General features: G+C 61.1%; 1 protein-coding gene across 2 annotated transcripts; it reads right to left on the reverse strand.

Annotated features, from left to right (window-relative positions):
- Nucleotides 1-1,540: 1,540 nt before the first annotated feature.
- LOC111151325 (TBK1 binding protein 1) lies at nucleotides 1,541-17,857 on the reverse strand. Of its 2 annotated transcripts, none has more exons than XM_022509239.1 (10): nucleotides 17,807-17,857; nucleotides 15,590-15,849; nucleotides 15,087-15,209; nucleotides 14,713-14,817; nucleotides 13,513-13,693; nucleotides 12,746-12,921; nucleotides 12,487-12,548; nucleotides 3,828-3,946; nucleotides 2,869-3,596; nucleotides 1,541-1,926 (listed from the first exon to the last, which is right to left on the reverse strand). In XM_022509239.1, exons 2-10 carry the CDS (start codon nucleotides 15,812-15,814, stop codon nucleotides 1,798-1,800), a joined length of 1,848 nt encoding a protein of 615 aa, XP_022364947.1. In that variant the 5' UTR covers nucleotides 15,815-15,849; nucleotides 17,807-17,857; the 3' UTR covers nucleotides 1,541-1,797. The 2 variants fall into 2 exon arrangements, with proteins under 2 accessions (XP_022364947.1, XP_022364946.1); XM_022509238.1 differs by lacking the exon at nucleotides 17,807-17,857 and adding an exon at nucleotides 16,227-17,191.
- Between the last annotated feature and the right edge of the window lie 657 nt (nucleotides 17,858-18,514).

Genomic DNA, 18,514 nt, shown 5'->3' on the forward strand with positions numbered 1-18,514 from the left:
GGGATCCAGCCCTCCCTCCAGCTCCCTGCTCAGCCAGGAGCCTGGTTCTCCCTCTCCCTCTGCTCTTCCCCCTGCTTGTGCTCTCTGTCTGAAACAAATAAATAAAATCTTTTAGAAAGATGCAGTTTAAATAAACTCCATGTTACAAGTCATCTGTGCCCACCTCCATACCCACGTCTCCAGAATCACCCTAAAACACCGATGCCCCACGCATCCTGTTGTCCAGTGCAACCCTGCATGGTTGTGGTTCCTCGAGAGGGTCTGCAAAACCTCCCACTACCCAGGGTTTTCTCCCCGCCCCAGCCAGGGACAGCACAGACCAAGAGCAGATGGAACAGGTAAGTTTTATTTGGACTTTCAACTTGTTCAGAGAGCTCAGGAGCCCCCACCTCCCTCTTCAGGCCCCCTTCTCCACTTCCCCTCCCCAGGGGAACCCTCAAGGTACAGTGCCATGTGTCTCTGGAGTCCTTGGTCCCTTCCTGCCTGACACACCTCTTCACTCCCCTGCACTGAGGGGGAGGAGAGGGGTGTGAGGAGGTGGGGTGGGGGGCTGGAAGTGTTGGATCAGAATGGGACATGCACTGACGGGTAGCGCCCACTGCCACCAGCCCTGGGCTAAGACCTGGGAGAGGCTCGCAGCGGGGAGCGGTGGGGGAGAGTTGGATTCATCGTGGGGCAGCAGGCTCTTGCCTTAGGAAGCTCCCCACCTCAGCCCTAGGGACCCCCTGGCCTCCTGCTTACCCATCCTTCTGAGGGTACGACTCTGAGGTAGATTTCACAGAGGGAATGTGGGTCGCTGGGGTATGGGAAGGGGGTTAGCTCTTTTGAAGTTGATCTCTAACAGCACCCTGGGCCCAGCCGCAGGTTCTGGCCTGGGAGGCAGGGCTGACGACACCCACCCAGCTAACAGAGGCCGAGTTACACACAGGTTCCAGGGCACCTGTGTGGTCAGGGACTCGAGTAGTGTAAGGGTGGAGGCGAGCATCTGTCTTAACCATCTGTGTCTTGGTGCGAGGGTCTCTGGGGGGTTGCAGGGGCCTGGGAGGCTAGCACAGACACTCCCCTGGCCTGGGGGTCATGGTGCAGGGTGTCCCCCTCACCACCCCACCCCCCCCCGCCCTCAGGGCAGCCTCTTTAGGCTGAATCCTCCCAGTCCTGCAGGGTCCTCCCTCTCCACTCTCGCCCCCAGGGGGGCAGAGGAGAACAAGACTGGCTGCAGGGAATGGCAAGAAATGAGATGCCTCCTTCCCCTAAGGAGGGCGGACCGTGCCAAGAGCCCAGAGCTGGCCATGGGATGGAGGAACCAGTATCCTTGTGCAAGGCAGGCTCTGGGACCCCACCGAGAGGTGCTCCCTGGACAGAGCACAGCCTGAGAAAGATGGACATCTGGGGAGAAGCTAGGGGAGCTCCCAGAGTCCTCTGATACCTTCCCCCTCCCCCAGGCCCAAGCACTAGACACTTTCTTGGATCCAACCCTGTCTTGAGAACAGAAAGGCAGAGGGAGAGGCTGGGCGGGGGATGCCCCTCCCCATCCCAGCCCAGATCCTCACCCCCATCCCCCCTGGCAGAAACCAGGGAGCTGGGGAGAGCCTCGGCTGGCCTTCTGGAAAGAGCCAGGGCTGAGTGGTGCCTAGACCAGGGAAGACGGCACACACGTTGACTCGGTAGCTAGTGGAGGTATCTGGGGGTCGCAAGGGGCAGGGGCCCCCCACGAGATTCATGCAGCATTCAAAGTGAGTGAGTGTTTGGGGGTGATGAGAGAAGATGGAGAAACAGCCAGTGGGTGGGGGAGGCACCCTAGATCTTGCTGTTCTCCAGGTGGGAGTCAATGTGTTTGATGAGGGCATCATCCGGGTACCCAACAGGGAAACCGAGCTGGCAGAGGGGGCAGCTGCGGATATCAGAGCCCACTGTCTCCATGAGAAGCTGTGGAGAGAGAGGGGAGTCAGGTAAGGTCTCCAACCCTCCCTCATGGTCCCCACAGCCCAGCCTGCCCCTTCCTGAGACCCAGGGCAGAGAGGACTGTAACACGCAGAGAAGGCCTGGTTACCCCTTGTAAGCACCATCCCTCCTCCCCTGCCCTCCCTGCCCACCTTCCACCAGTTTAGCATCCACTGCCCCAACCCAGGGCATAGGACCCCAGGAGGCCTGTATGCTCAGCCTGCCCAGGGTATATGCAGTAATGAGACATAATGCAGAAGCCGAGACCCAGACATGCCCCCAGAGTGACTAAGACACGGTTCCCACATAACTCAAAGCAATGGATAATCCCAAACAATGTACAACCCCAAAATAATTCTCTATCTGGCTTTGGAATATATTTTGGTCCTTCCAGGTGGCAAGGGTTGGCTCTGACATTCAGGAAACTCATTATTTCAGTGAAACACTAGAGCCCCAAGACAGGCTGCCTTCTAGGACAGCCGGTAAAGAGCAGGGGCTCTGAGGCCAGAGGGAGGGCACTGGATGCGCAGGCCCGACCCTCGAGTGGGCCCGAGACCTGTGGCGTTCATCACGGCACCCATCACTAGTGTCGCAACAGAGGGCTTTAGGCTCCCTGCCTCCCTCTTGGGAACCCTCTAACGGAATTAGATAAGAAAACTGAGGATCAGAGAGGATAAGTAGCTTGTCCGAGGTCTCCCCGCTGCTGAGCACTGAGGTCTGGAATCAGTCCCAGGCTGTCACTCTCCAGCCAGGCCCTTAACGTCGGCAATGGACGCGCCCCAGCCAGTCATCAGGGGTCGGCAGGGTCCTTTCACGCCAAAGGCAGGGAGAGAGAAGCGAAGGGCGGGGGCAGCCCGGGGAGGCGGGGCCGGTGCCCGGGGTGGGAGCCTACCACCCCCCCACCCAGCCCGCGGGCGCCCCACTCACGTTGATGGACGGCCAGGACTGTGCATGCTCCGCGTGGGCATAGGCGGCGGGCGACTCCGGGATGGGGAAGCCCGCGCAGAACGAGGCGCAGCGGATGGCGCCCGCCTCGGGGCTGGGCGGGCTGGTGGGCACGGCCCACTCCTCCTCCTCCGACGGTTGCTTCTCGAAGCGCAGCCGGAGGCCGTCGAAGGCGCGCCGAGGGCTGAGCGGCCGGCCGGGCCCGTAGAGCTCGCCGCCGTAGGCCCGCGGCTTGGGCAGCGTGGCCGCCTCGGCCTGCAGCCAGGGCGGGGAGGCGCCCGCGTAGCCCGCGCCCTCGGCCATCTCGGAGTAACTGCGGCGGCCCTGAAAGCCGGCCTTCACGTGGTGGCTGGGCGGCTTGGCGTAGGCGCGCTCGGCCGGCGTCCTCTCCCCGGGCGGAGGGGGCGGCGGGGGCCGGGGCTGCGGGGCCGGGCAGGCGGGGGGCCCGGGGGAGCGGCGCTGCGGGCTGGGGGACTGGCACGGCGGCGGCGGCGGCACCGGCGAGCGGCGCTGCGGGACGGGCGACGGGCAGGAGGGCGAGGCCGGCGAGCGGCGCTGCTGGGGCGAGGGGCACGGGGGCCCGGGAGAGCGGCGCTGGGGGGCGGGGGACTGGCACGGGGGTCCAGGGGGCGCCGCCCGGGCGGGCGGGGACGGTGAGGGGCACTGGGGGGCCGGGGAGTGGCGCTGCGACAGCGGCGAGTGTCTTTGGCCTGGAAGAGAAGCAGGACGAGTGCAAGGAAGGACAGGGGTGGGTGAGAGAAGGCGTCAGAACCGGGGGGAGCCACGGCGGCCCCCCAGCTCTCCTCAGAACGCGGGGAGGCAAGACCCAGAGGGGAAAAGAAAGGCAACCGTGGCCCCAGGATGCGAGACGGGAGCCACAGCTGCCCTCTTGCCTCCCTGCGGACCCCGCTCCCAGCCTCCCCTTCCAGGACCCATCTCACCACCGCTTCGGGCCTGCTCCTGCAGCAGCGTCCTCAGGATCCTCCCCTGCAGGGCACTCAATTCCCGGAGCCGGCCCAACTCCTCTGTCAGCTCCGTGTAAGCCAAAGCCAAGTTCACCCTAAAGGACAGCCCAGCCACCCCCCGCCCCAAGACAAGGCTTGACTCCAGCCTGCCCCCGACCCTGAGGTCAGAGGGCAGGGAGTGAGGAGGAGGTTAGCGGGTTTACTGTCACAGCTGTGGACGGAGAACTGCCAGTGCCCAGCTGCTGGCTCTCCCTTCCGTCCAGGGCCGTCGTACCCCAACTGCATAAATGCTCTTGGGCTTTAAGGTCTACCTCAAATACCACCTCTTCCAGGGAGCCTCCCTCTCTTCCCAGTGAGCCTTACCTGGGGCTAGGGCAGTGGCTCCCCGACTAGGGACTTGGGCTGGGGAGCTCAGTGATGCCAAGGGGTCCCTAAATCCATGTGTTCACCAAGCACTGTCTACGGCCTGAGCACATCTGATACAGGTGTGTGCGAATGTTTTTCTAAGCTGAGCAGAAGCTGCAGTGACAAATAAAACAGATTCATCAAAAAAACGGCCCTGAGTTGAAAGTAGCTCTGGTTACTATGAGTTTTCTCTAAGAGTGATTAATAAAAGCATAAGTACAACCTGTGTTTTGGGGGCAGGGGTCCACGGGGAGGCCTCCCCCTTTGTAGGACTGGGGACCAGTGCTGTACAGTTCCGTAGGTGAGGACGCGGCCTCCTGGCTTGCCAGAGGAGCCAACTGATAAACTGGAACCCGGGTCGGCCAAGTGCCAAGTCCACTGCCCTCCTTCCACCTCAGCGCTGCCCCTGAGCTTCCAGTCCCGCACCTCCTGGGATCTCCAGGGAGCCCCTTCCAGGGGGAGCTCTGGAAACAGCTGTCATGCACCACACACCCCCAGAGGGCGCCACCCACGAGACACACTCAGCAGAAGTTGCCTTGCTCTGGAACTGCATGGGGAGCTCTTCAAAAGGGAGCATCGTGTTGCTGTATTTCTATTCCCAGCACCCTGTCCAGGCCTGGCCCCCAGGAGATGTTCCGGAAGTGAAGAATGAATTGAGCCTCCCCATCCATTTGCCTTTCTTCTTCCCTTTCTTCCTCCCACTTCCTCCTGGGCACCCACCTGCATGGAGCTGGAAGGGCTCTGAACTTAGCAAAGACTTCACCCACTTCCTTTTCTCTTCCTTTCTCTTTGGGTCACTTTGACCCAGCCCCACGGAAGGTTCTCTCTCTCACACTGCCCCTCCCCTCTCCCAGCCTGGGCTGCACACCCCCAGGGAGCCCTTCCTGACCTCACAGGCGGCTCTGCGGTTGCCTTGGGTCACTGCTTTCATCTCTGTTCCGGGCTTGGACACAGCCTGGGAGGCAGGAGCCTGGGAGGCAGGGGTTTGGTTTCCTCAGATCTCCCCACCCCCTTCCCAAGTCCAGAAGGGACTCCGGAGCTTCTGGGAAGTTGGAGCTGAAGGGAGGTGACAGAGAGCAGCTCAGCCACTTCAGGTCCTGCTCCCAGGGGAAGCCCTCTTGCTCTAGGATCTGTAGGGTACTGGGCATGAATAAGATTGGGGAGGGGTGTTTTCAGGCCCTGAGGCCCTGTGCCCATCCCAAGGTCATGGTCATGGGAGAGAGGATCCATGTGGAGGGGAGGGAGTAAAGTCAGGAGTGATGCCACTTGACTGTGAGGAACGGTGTGAGAGTGAATGTGTGTGTGTGTGTGTGTGTGTGTGTGTGTGCACATATGTGTGTGTGACTGACCCTAGAGGAGAGAAGGGGAAGTCTTGAGGTTAGGGCTTCAGAGGGCAGGAAAAGCTGAGGTGCAAAGAGGGCAGATAATGACTGAGCTTCACTCCACGCTCACTGCTCACCGGCTGGTTCTCTCTTGCTAATCCTGGGGCTAGCTGGGTGATGGGGGAGCCAAATGCCCCTCCCATGACGAAATTATTTTTAACCCATCTGGGCCAAAGCCAAATTATTGCCAAGAGGCTGGATTCTGGGGGACAAGCCCACTTCCTAGGGAGAGAGAGTGCCCACTACCCATTTGAGGGTGCACAGGGATAGAGGGGAGCAGAGAGGAGGGAGTCCTTCGGGGAGCCCTGGCTGAGGTGCTGAAACCTCAATTCTACCCCGTCTCAGCCCTTACATGATGTGTCCTGTGTTCCCCGACCTTCATCTCAGGGGTCTCTGGGAAGAAATGGCATCTCTCCCAACAGACCGGAAGGTCCAGCCTGGGTGTCCCATATTTAATTGAGGACTCCCCAGTGACAGCTCCCCTCTTCCCTCTGAATGCAGAAGCGATGTCTCCCCCATCAGACTGGGGGTTTTGGAGGCTCACGCTGACCGCTCAGTGGCAGGAGCAGGAGGGGGCTCTGAGCAGGGCACGGATGGAGCGTCCCCCTCTGACAGAGCAGGGAGCAGCTGCTAGTCTCGCTCCCCATCCGCCTTCACTGCCGTATCTCAGGTGACAGATACAGGTCGTCGCCTTCACACCCCAGCTTGGAGATCTCACCTGCCACGCTCAGTTTCCAGGCCCCTATCTCTTCCCTACTTGCCTTCCTCTCCTTGTCAGGAGCTACCCCAGTTTCCACCGCCCTGCTCCTGGCACCCTCCTCACGGAAAAACAGATGGGCCAGCAGGAAACGGAAGAAGCCCCTAGCCCAGAACACCCCAGCTCTGACCAGGTGCAGGGAGGGAGGGACTTGGGGAGGCCCGTGAGTATGAATGTCCTGCAGCCCCAGGCGGCCTCACAAAGACCTCTGAGACCCCGGGCGAGGTGCTGGGGCCTGATCTCCTGATGTCCCACGGCCCTCTCGGGCCACCCTTTATATCAAGCCTCTCTTCCCACCTCAAGATGCACAGGCCCCAGGCAGCCAAAGATGCTGACAACTGAATGACTCACATTAGAACACACTGCCAATTCAGTGGAAAAAAATCTCAACTTCACAACACAACCAAGGCTTGCACACGTGCACCTGAACACACGTTCCGTTTCCTGGCTTCCCGGCCCACACCTGAATGGTAGTTCCCACCACACAACTGTCTGGGAAGCACAGGTCAGGCAGCAGATGGCTGCTCTGGGCAACTTCTTTATGGCTTAAATTATGGGAGAAAGGGGAGCCTGGGGGGCTCAGTCGTTAAGTGTCTGCCTTCGGCTCAGGTCGTGATCCCAGGGTCCTGGGATCAAGCCCCGCATCGGGTTCCCTGCTCTACGGGGAGCCTGCTTCTCCCTCTCCCGCTCCCTCTGCTGTGTTCCCTCCCTCTGTGTGTCTCTCTATGTCCAATAAGTAAATAAAATCTTTTAAAAAAATATTATGGGGGAAAGTTCTGTCTGCATCTCTCAGAACCTGGGAGGGACCCAGGCTGAAAAGAATGGAGAAGGGGTTACCATGGGGCCGGGCAGGATGCTAAAGAGCGTTCCTGAATCCTCAGAGCAACCCCATCACATGGCCACTCCTCTCTCCATGCTACAGATGACACAACCGAGGCTTACAGAGCCCTCAAGCCGAGGAGCAGGGCAGGTGCTGAAACGGAGCTCTGGTTCCCCAGACTCTAAGGTCCAGGCTGCTGACCACTAAGCTATATACCGCCTTCCAAGAGGATCAAGAAAGCGGGGAGCCAGGGGGCTGGGTGGGGGGGCAGAAGGGAAAGAGGAGCAGGAGGAGGCTGGGGAGCTCCGCAGTAGCTGGAGCATCACCGACCCTGCCCTGGGAGGGGAGAGGAAGGTGATAGACATACGTGGAAGGTGAGAGCTGTTAAGAAGCTGGCTCAAGGTCACAGAGCAGCGGTGGCACAGAGCAGGGACTCAAACCTGCTCTTGGCTCCTCAGCCCGCTGAGCTGGCACCTTCGGAGAAGCCAGAGTGCAAACGGCAGAGCTGGCAGGAAGGAGGACTCCCTCCGCTGCAAATCTTTCCACCCTTCATTGACTTATCCTTTCATTCATTCTTTCCACGAATAAGTCCGAGATCTCAAAATTCCATCTGGAAGCAATAATCTTCACTGCGACTGATAAAGCAACTGAGAGGAGGAAGGTCAGGGACCGAAGCCTCCTCCTCCTCCGTAAAGGGGCTCTTTCTACCCCAAACCAGCTGGGAGGTACATGGACTCTGCTGTGCCTTCCCGGGGGAAGCTCACTGGGGGCCCACGCCGGGCCGGGTTACAGGGACGGGTCACAGGGACGGCCAGCGCTGGGCTATGGCACTGGAACTAGGGATGGACTTGAGGTCGGGATTAAGGCTGGGGTCAGGGTCACATTAGGGCTGGGGTTGACAGCTCATTTTCCATCAGGATTGTGGACACAGTTGGGGTTAGGAGGAGGGGTAGGGTTAAAACCGGGGACGCGATCAGTATTAGGGTAGGATTGGGGTCAGGATCAGACAGCTGGTCAAATCACCAGCTGACTCAGAATCAGGAGGAAAAACCAAAAGCCAGCATTCCCGGCCCTTCCATCTCTGCCCAGAGCTGCCCCCAGCTGCCCTTAGCCCCCTCACCCTTGTGGGGGAATTGAGGGACCAAACTTTCCACCACCCACGGGCACACCCAGCATCAGTCTTCCCGCCCGGGCCTCGGGGAGGGAACCACAGGCACCGGGCCGTGGAGCGGACTTGAGGCTGCGGGCCCGGGGGGAGGAGGAAGTCACTGCAACAACCCAGTGCTCTACCACTTCCTTTCAGGCGCCTTGAGCCCCTTCACTCTCCTCGACCAGCTATGACTTGCGGTCCACAGAGCCTGGCTCCTCATGGCAGCCCTGCCGGGCTCCCAGGACAGCTAGACGTTGGCTGTGTCTGGAAGGCCTCCCTGGAGACAGCCACGTTGAGAAGCTGATGCCGGGGCTTAGAACCAGTACGCCTGTGTGGGTGGGGAGCCACGCATCCCAGTGTGCCCAGGGCTGTCCTGGTTCCCCCGAGCAGCCTCAGCAGAATCTTGAGGGTTTCTGAAGTGTTCAAATATTGAGATTTTCACTTGCAACCCTGACCTGGTTACCTCAACAAATTACCCGATCGTCCCTCACAGCAGAGCCGCCCACCTGAGGAAGAACCCAAACCAGACAACCACCAGAGAGACCATCGCCCCACTGGGTATACCGCTGGGTATTCACACTTAACTTGTCACTTAACTTCTCCAGTCACTAAACTTCTTTGCTCAGCAGTAGAAAGGGGACAAGACCTTCGCCGTATTTTTGGTGAGAACAAGAGTCTGCAGGTAAACGGCCTCACACAGTGGGTGGCCTGGATGAAGGCCTGGGAGTGCCCAGGAGAAGGGTGGAGAAAGAAAGAAAGAACTTCATGCTGATCCTTTCTTGGAGACACCAACCAGCTCACTGACCTTGGTTTAGGAACGATGGGAGGATGTGCAATTTCCCATCTAGGGAGACAGAGCTGCTCTCTGCCTTCCTGGCAAGGAAAGAGTCAGAGACAGATTCAAAGCCCCCCTGGTCCCTTAGGCCACAATGAGGTGGGAGTGCTGGGCACCGACTTCAGAACTGCTCCCCCCACTCGGGGAGTCCCAAGGCTGCAAGTGCTCAGGGTTAATTCCTGTGAGCGCCCCTGCCCTGGCTGGAGGAGATTTGAAAGAAAGGAAGTAGGGAGGGTGAGAAGCGTGAAGGGGGAGGCCCTGGGCCTGCTGGTTCTGGGGCATGAGGCTCAGTTCAGGGTACACGGGGGTCTCCGACTTCCGTCCTGACCCACCCCACACTGCCCTTGACCTCTGTGCAGAGTTTCCATCCTCTCTCTCCGAGTTCACACTTCTCCCCCACCACTAACCGCAGCCCACGCAGAGGCTTGTGGGCGGAGAGAGGGGTGTGGGGAGGGGGGCGGAAAAGGGCCAGGGCTGCAACACTGAGCCCCCCACGTTGGGAAAAAAGCAAGCCCTTATGGTTCTCTTCCTCATCACCCATACTGAGCCCCCATTTTCTCACAGGGGGACTCCCCTCTCTCACTGCACCCTCACTCCCTTCACTGAGCCTGCCCACCCAAGCCCTCAGCCCCCTCAAGGAACCCCCACTCCACAATTTCCCCTCCACCCTCAGCACTAGCCACACCCTCAGAAAGGCCACACTTGGGAGCTGTGACTCTGAGCTGGGCTGCGAGGGGAGGGGTCTATGGGTTACACACACACCCCCAGCCCTCAGCTGAGACACTCTGGGGTCCTCACCTCCCTGTGCTTCCTAAGGAGCAGGTGGGTCTCCACTCCCACCCTCCCTCATCATTGCCTCTGGCCCCTGACTGACCTCCAACAGCTCTTCCTCTGGGACAACCTGTCCCTGTCCCCTGGGCAGCAGCCACCAAGTGCTGGGCTGACCAAACAGCAGGGCAACCTTGCCCAGAGGTCAGACCTGGAGGGTGGCAGAGAGGCCCAGTCTGGAAGGTGGCTTTCAGAGGAACACTGCTGCTGAGCACAGCTGGTGGGCTGGGGGCTGGGATGAGAAGGACTGGGAATTCTTGGGGCCAGGGCTGCCTCGAAGGCCTGTCTCCTCGGCATGGGTAGACCCACTGGCAGGAGTGGGGGGCCACGTAGGGTTAGCAGAGGCAGTTATGGGGGGTCTATTTTAACAGTTAGGACTCCCACAATAAACTGGCTGGCCTGGAGGTGTCCGAACGGAGACAGGTAAGCGCCTTTCAGGAACACATGAGTCCCCCATGGGGGTAAATCAGCCCCGCATTCCTCTCCTGGGAGACCCCACAGGCAAAATTCCCACTAGCCTGGAGGGTCTGGACAAAGTGGAAGGAAGAGGAGGGGCCGGTGGGGGGAAAAGCGAGCTGAGAGCAGGTGACTGAGGCCTCAGGTGGGAGGACAGGGGAGGGAGCCCTTGGGAAGCAATTACCAAAAGGAGCTGAGTTTATAAGAAAATAAAACTGCCGGGGGAGTGAGGACTTCCTCTGAGAATTAACTCTTGCCAAGCTGGGGCTGTCCAGAGATGCTCCATTTGAAAAGAAGCGTGAGGCTGGGCCAGACAGAGCCCGGCTGGCTCCGGGGTGAGAGATCAGGAGGCACCGAAGCCGAGTCCCAACCTTCTAGGATAGAGGGGAGGAACCAGAGGTCACCCCTGGTAAGAGTGGCCCGGCCAGCCTCTGGGTGAAGCGCAGCTTCCTTTGGCCAAAGGGACTAGGGTGGCAGGTGCCCTGGGTGGGAAGGGAAGGGAAGGGAAGGGGCTGTCCTGCCCACGGGGGCAACAGGACCCTCGCCCTCCACAAGTCCCTTCTGGGAGTTCTGCTTTCCTCGCTCACTCACAGCCTTGGCCCCTTGGAATCTGCCAGTCCTTCTCCGGCCTCCCACCCTTATCACCTTCCTCCCACACCTCTCGGTAAGGACTGACCTCTGAGCCCAGGACGGAAACCTGGGGCTGCAGAGCTGAAGCCAGTAAAGCAAAGCACTCGGCATCCCTGGAAGGATTGACAGCCTGGCTGTTCCGATTCTGGCCCTGCCAAAAAGTCCTCTCCCCGGATGCACCCAGTTGGAGGGAGCCATCACTGCTGGGCTGCTAAGAGAGGCTGGGACTCAGTGAGCCATAGAGGCCCCTACGCTATAACGTCTGAGGCAAGCTAGGCTTCTAGAAAGTGTGTGCGTGTGTTCTGGATGGGATGCATGGGTTTGCATGTGCCCAGACCCACAAGCTAGGGTGCACCCAACACCCCCCACCAGCAGCCAAGCTGAGGGATCCCACCCACCAGTCCCACAAACTGGGTTCTCACCCCCCAGCTATCACAGCTCCACCCAGGCCCTCACCCCAGGGTGCAGAGGGAGGTGAGGGGTATCCCCAACTGGCCAGAAGCCTGGAGGAAGGTGAGAAGGAAGCCCACTGGAAGGAGGACCCCTAGGGTCCCGTCGCTGGGTAGACAGTGTGATGGAGAGGGAGTCTCTGCCCCTCTCCGGGCCTCGGTCTTCCCTCCCATGAAAGTAGGGAGTCTGTGCCACACGACTGGTTTCAGGGGAGAAGACTTAGGCGGAAGGAGGTTTGCGCTCTGTTTCTCAGAAAGCGGGAAAGGGTGAGTTCAGGGTGCGGATGTGAAAAGCGTCAGGCTCGCCACTGTCAGGCTGCCACTCGCCCTCTCCCTTGCTGCCCGACGCTGCCCCAGAGGCCCCCACCATTAGACTCCCCACTGACAGAGCTCCCTCCCTACTTCCTGCGGCCCTTCCTTCCCAGCGCAAGTCCCAAGGGACACCCCAGCAGAACAGAACTCCAGGATGCCCCTCTTCTTCTCAGCCTCAGCTTTCTCCTGAGACAGGAAACAAGGCACCACAAATCCTGGAAGAGACCACCTCCTTCCTCCTCACCAGGGAGGGGACAGCTAACCCAACTAGCTGGCCCTCTTACTGGGACAGAAAATGGGGCCCCAAAGAGGCCCAGGAACTCACCAGGGGATGCAGAACAGAGCAGCAAAGCTGCTGAGATGTCTCAACCCGACACCGCAAGGAGGCATGAGCTTGGGTGCCAGAAGCAAAAAGAACATCCCAGAAGGCCACCTCCTTCCTGTGAAGCATGCGGAGCCACTCGAGCACACCAAACCCCACAACCCTGATGCTGGAAGAGAGGTCCTCCGAGCAGCACAGAGCAAGAGAAGTGAACTGAAGGGGGGGACCCAGGAAATGCCACCCCTAGGGCACAGAGGCAAAGAAGGAGAGGATTTCGGATGTGACTTACTGATCATCCCCGACTCTTTTCACCCACGCCATGTCCCTCTCTGACTGGTTGGAGGCGAGATCCTAGGGAGGAAGACTGAGGTCAGATGCCAACGGTCACCTTGCCCAGACCCCCAACCCCACACACACCCCTTAACACTCCCAGGGCCAGTCTATACCTAGGAAGGAAGTCCTGGGCCTCTAAAGGCTACTTCCAGCAGCCCCCAGGCCTCCGTGGAGCTCTGGGCAGGGTTCTGGCCTCCAGAGTCCCTGCCCCTTACCTGGGCCCGGCTCTCCTGTAGCTGCTTCAGCTCCCCCTGCAGCCGCTCACACTCAGCCTGGAGCTGCTCCTCCCGAAGCTGAGCCCCCCGGGCCTCGCCCTGGGCAGCCTCCAGAGCCTCTTCCAACCGCCGCCGCTCCAGCTCACTCACACTGGCTGTGGGGCCCGGCCAGCCTGCTGGCAGGACAGAGGATAACGTCAGGCTGGGTCCAGCTGCCAGGCACCCTCCACTGACTGACTCCCAGACTGGCAGAGACTGAAACAGGTGAGCCCCGCAGCGTGAGAGATCCGAAAGGGCTGGCCACAGGCCAAGTGTCCCGAGAAGCCGCTACTGAGGGCTGTGAGGAAGGATGGTCTGAGCTGCTGCTTCTAATCTTCTTGGAAGCCAGGGACAAAGTAAGATGGCCTCATGAAGAACTTCCCTGGCCACATTCAAATCTCCAAGAGTCCTTTGGCCTCTGCTCCTCACCACCTGGGACAGGCCTGGGGAGGGGGAATCTGAGTGGAGGTGCCCTCTGCTGACACATATAGGAACTGCATGCACCAGCCGCCTGGGGCAAGCAGGCAGTAAGGGCGGGGAGTGTCGTGGGAGAAATGGGTAAGGGAACAGGTGGTAAAGAGGGATAGGGTAACTATGGGAGAAATTTAAGACATTATAATGGGGTGTTAACCCCCAATCCCAGAAGGGAGAGGTGTTCGGTGATGCTGAAATGGGGGTTAGGCTTGGGGACTTCAGGGTAGGGACATCGGGGGTCGCGGAGATCTCACCGTGACTCAAACCAGATCCCCCTCGCAGGGCCAAATAGTGCAGGTCCAGATCGGCACATGGTGGGGCAGGGGTGGGCGGGGGGCTGGGGCTGGAGAAGGCGGCGTCCCGGAGACCTTGCTGCTGCCGCAGCTGCTGTTCCAGGCCGCAGATCTGCCGCAGGTGGGTCTCTACCAGGGCCCGCTGCCCGGAGACACAAAGGGTAGGGTCTGCCCAGCACCAGGGAACCCTTGAGGGCTCCCCAGACCCAGGACTCCCACATGTCTGGGACGCCACCTCCCCACAATGAGCTGAGGCCCCAAGTCCCACATCCCAGCTGCAATCTCAGTGGCTGTGAGTGTGCGGTCCCGTCTCTCAGTAACTGCAATGCAGGTGTTTCTGGCTGTTGCCCCATGCAAGGTCAGGGTTAAGGCCTCTTCCCTGCCCTAAACACACGGGACACTTATACAGACCACACCATCCCATCGTTCCAGACACAGCCACCCCCTCAGAAGCATCACGACTTCTCTTTGCCTATAGGACAACCACTCTGGGCTTCACCCATCTCATCTCCAACACAGGGACAGCCATGCTTACCTTGTACGCTTGTTCAAAGGATTAAAATCAGTAAATATATCTAAAGAGATCACAGCAGTGCCTGGCACACAATAAGGGCCGTGTAAGTGTTTACAGTGATGAAGGCAAAGCATTTTTACACAAATGCCCCACAACAACGCAGCACTGCAGTTCTCGTGAGCCCTTTCCAGAGGAGGGCCAAGGCTAAGTGATGTGACCCAGGGAGGAGCTGGCAGAGACCACGTCTCCTGACTCTGATGCCAGCACCCCTACTCACGCATGGCCATGCCCCTGCTCAGAATCACACACATGCCGGACTCATCCCAGCAGCCATGGGGACCTGATCCCCTCTGCCCTTGCCCACGCCACCTTCCAGGCACAGGTCCACAGGCACAGAGTCGACCCAGCCGAGACCCAAACACACGCATAGAGACACAGCGTCAGGGGGGACACTGCGTGGCCAGGGGTGTGCCAGGAATCACTCACAACCGGTACGACACACTCAGCTACACTCTAAAGGGCGACGGCCACTCAAAGACACACAGGAATCCACTGGGTTCCACACTACAGACACACACACGTGGGGTCACACGCCATCAAGCCACAAGGGTCACACACTCAAGCACCCCCCGCTCCCTGGGCCTCACCATTTCCCCCAGCTCTGTCTCCAGGTCGCTCTTCTCCACACAAAGTTTCTCATAAGCCTGGATCATCTCCCCAAGCTGTTCTTCCTGCTCCTTATTCTTCTGCAACTAGATGGGGCCAGGAGGGAGTGAGGGCACGCCACGGTCAGGGCCCCCCCTTGATGTCGGGGCCAAGCAGCTCCCTGTGCCTCCCCCCCTCACATCCAGCACCCAGTGGAGGGGTGGGGGAGGCTGCAGCCCATTCTAGGGAAGACCGCAGCGATCTCTGATCACGGAGACAGAGGCGGGGGTGGGGTGGGGCGGGAGGTGTTGGAATTCTGCTGGAGCAAGGAGCTCAGGAAGCCCAGCCTGGGCTGGGAGGCCAGCAAGGGGCTCACCTCATGCTGGAACTGGTTGAGCCGCTGCTGCAGGCTGACCTTCTCCATCTCCAGCAGGGACCCATCCTTGATTTCATACAGAGAGAAGCCGTGCTCCTCTCCAAAGTCATTGATCAGTGGGTACTGTGGGCAGGCAGGCGCTCAGGAGAGCTGGTGCCCAACTCCCTGCCCAGGCTTCAGCCTCTCTTAGGCCCCCCACCCCACAACCTGCCTCAAAGTCCTGGTCCCTCCCTCCCCCTGCTCAACTGCGACCCACACCACCCGGAGGCATCTCTCACCAACCAGATCTTGTTTAGTTCCAAGGTCCCATCGCTTTGGCCCTCCGGATCCCTTCCTGATCCTTCCATCCAGAGCACCCACATCCCTCACAAGAGACCCTCAAGTTCCCAAGAGTGTGGATCTTGATCCTTCTTTGGGATTCCTGGGATCCCCAGTTCCTGCCCCTCAGCAACCCCCACCCCAACACACACAGAGCCAGACCCCCATCTTTTCCAAGTTCTGACCTTGATCTCGTAGACTTTGAGACGGCGGCGGAGGGTGGCATTCTCCCTTTCCAGGCCTCCCAGTCGCTCTTTGATGTCCCCATAGGCTGTGATGAGGGCAAAGTGGGAGGCGGAGCACATGTCCCCACCCAGCGAGGGGTCTCCTGGGGCGTCCAGCCACACCTCACTGGGCCCCAGTGCCTCCTGGGTCAGGATGCTGATGTCATCTTCAAACATGGACTCCATGGCAAGGGCCTGGGCCTCGGCCCCCACTGGGCCTCCTGGGAGAGCAGGAGCAACGGTGGAGAGGGCAGCCTGGAGGCTGTCCCTGATACCCCTCGACCTGGCCTGAGGAACACTGTTGCCAGCCAAGAGGCAGCTTGGAAGCTGCACCCCCCCACCCCCGGTTCCCCCCAAGGGCTGTCTTATCTTCTCTGCTGCCTTTGGCCGAAGGGGCTGGAACCAGCTGAAGACTTGGGTGGGGGGCAGGGAAGAAGTAGGGACAAGAAAGTCAGGCCAGCAGAAGGGAAGAATTCCTTTCAGAACCCAGGGAGACCTGTGGACAGGAAAGGGCTGCCTTCCCAAGTTAGGACCCAGCCAGGCCTGCCTTGACACTCCTCAGCCCCTCTCCAATCCCCAGCCTCGCTTCCCCAAGTACCTCTCTGCCAAGCTGCTCATCCCAGGCCTCTGGCACCCCAGCTCCTCCCTAAGGCCCAGTGCGCTGGGAGAGTCAGCCCCTCGCTGTCAGGACGTCCTCTGTGGGGCCCCCGCCCAACTTCCCAGCTTCTTCCTGCAGGATCCCAGAGTTCAGGAAAAGGAAGTGCCTCCCCCACTCACACCAGGGCTGTGGCAACCCTCCAGGACCTCCTCTCCCCTGACCTGGGACCCACAGGAAGTCCTCCCAGAGTGTCAGAGGGAACACACAGCCGGGAGGGGCGGCCCTGGGAAGGGAGGGCCGGCCCTGGGAAGGGAGGGCCAGAGAATTCCCTAGCCCGCCCATGTGCAGGCACACAGGGAAATGGGGAGCCCTGGGAGGGGGCAGGAATGACTCAGGGCTCCCAGAGAGTAGGCGAGGGGGTGCGTGTGTACTTCTCCTGGCCCTGTTTATGAATGTGTGTCTGTGGTTGGCATGTGTGGGGGGGGAGTGTGTGTGTCTGTGAATGAGTGTAGGTGTGTCACAGTCAATGAGTGCCTTAGCAGGGCTGCGGCTGGGGGTCAGGGATGGAGTTGGGAAGTGGCCCAGAGGCTGTGTGTGTTTGTGTGTGCGCGTGTGTGCACGCGTGCGTGAGCGTGTGTGAAGGGTGGGCACGTTCGGGGCCGTGTGTCACGTGAGGCACTATGGGAATGTCCGAGGTGTGTGTGTGCGCGCGCGCCAGAGCGTGTGTGCGCGTAGAAGAGGGGGCTCGGCGTGCGGTGTGAGTTGAGACAGTGGGGTCCGCGACCTCCCAAAGCCGGGCTGCAGGAGCCTGGAGTGGAGAGGGTTCAGGCCCGGGGCCCAACACCCTCCCGCCCCAAGGCCCCATTAAGTGCCAGGGAAAGGCGTGTGACCGGGTCTAAGTAGGGAGTGTGTGCGCGTGTTTGTAGGGCTGGCCCCACCTTTAACCCCTTCCTCTCCAGGCGCATCCCCTCCCCCCCCCCCCCCCCCCCCCCCCCCCCCCCCAACTCCGACCGCCAGCGCTCACCACACGCCCCCCGGACCCCCAGCCCGCCACCTCGGGCCCAGCCCCGCCGGTAGGGGCTCTGTCTCCTGGGCCGCCCCGACAGACGCTCCCTTCCTCCGCATCCCCCGCCGGCCCAGCGGCCCCGGGAGAGAGCCGCGGAGGGCGGATGGGGAGGGGGGGGGTGCCTCCTCGGCCCCGGGCCCCTACTGCGGCCCCTTTAAGAGCCGCCCTTTAAACCCCTTCAGTTCGGCGGACAGAAATTGTCGCCCCTCCCCTCTCGGGGGCCGAGACCGCGCAGCCCCCTCCCCCACCGCTGGCCGAGCCCCGGGCCCCTAGTCGGCCGTCCCCGGGCCGGGGAAGGGGGCTCCCGAGGCGGTGCGGCCTGAGGAGCGGCGGCGGAGGGGGAAAGGGAGTGGTGAACGCGGGCGGCCGGCGCCGGACCCTTCCCCTCCCCGGCCCGCCGGGGCCAACTGCCGGCCCACCTCCCGCCCCCCTCCCCCGGCCCACCCTGCGACCCCGGGGACCGGCCCCCGGGCGCCGCTCCCCTCCCCCCGCCCCAGCCCCGCCGGGGACTCACAGCTGCTGCCGGTTCCTGCTTGTAATCGCAGCTTACCCCCTCCGCCTGCTCCCTCCCCAGACGGGCACCGGTGCCCCCCCCCCCCCCGCCCCCCGCCCCCCCCCCCCCCCGCCCCCCCCCCCCGGTCTCCCCCCCCCCCCCCCCCCCCCCCCCAGCCCCCCTCCCTCCCGCCCGCCCCGCTCCTCCTCCGCCGCCGCCGCCGCCGCCGCCGCTGCCTCCTCCTCCTCCCCGGCTGCTCCGGGTTTCTCCAGCTGGGAAGGCGCCCGGGACCCCGCTGCTGCCACCACCACGTGGCGAGGGGCGGCCAGCCCCCGCGGCGCGGCCTGGCAGCGCGCCCGGCGCCCCCCGGCTCCCCGCCGCGCCCGGCCCGCGCTCCGCGCCCCCTCCCCGACGCGTCCCTAACGCAGTGTGGCGTGGCGTGGCGTGTGTCGGGGGCGCCTGCGGCCGCGCAAGGGCTCGGGGGCGCTTTGGGCTTTGCTTGCGGGCTGTAGGTTTCAGGGGAAAGAGAAGCTGTGTATTTGGATTTGGGTTTTGGTTTTGGTCTTTGCCCTCTTGTGAAGGAAAATATTAGACTTATTCTTCATTGATCTTGGGGGTGGGAGCCTTGCTCTGATAAAAGATACACTAACCATGGGATCTAGGCGGAGAGATTAGAGTTAAATTGGTTAACTTCTTTGGAAGTGAAAGTGAACTAAGGAGGTCAGAGTT

The sequence above is a fragment of the Enhydra lutris genome, unplaced genomic scaffold (genome assembly GCF_002288905.1).
Source record: "Enhydra lutris kenyoni isolate GAN:26980312 unplaced genomic scaffold, ASM228890v2 scaffoldscaffold26, whole genome shotgun sequence".
NCBI classification, from domain to species: Eukaryota; Metazoa; Chordata; class Mammalia; order Carnivora; family Mustelidae; genus Enhydra; species Enhydra lutris.

Bases quoted from the DNA above. Each gene is read 5' to 3' on its own strand.
- LOC111151325 (XM_022509239.1), bottom strand. From the start codon at position 15,814: ATGGAGTCCATGTTTGAAGATGACATCAGCATCCTGACCCAGGAGGCA. The intron at 12,922-13,512 runs GTGAGATCTCCG...CTGTCCTGCCAG, and splicing joins GGGATCTGGTTTGAGTCACG to CAGGCTGGCCGGGCCCCACA. The intron at 3,597-3,827 runs GTGAGATGGGTC...CTTCTCTTCCAG, and splicing joins GGAGCAGGCCCGAAGCGGTG to GCCAAAGACACTCGCCGCTG.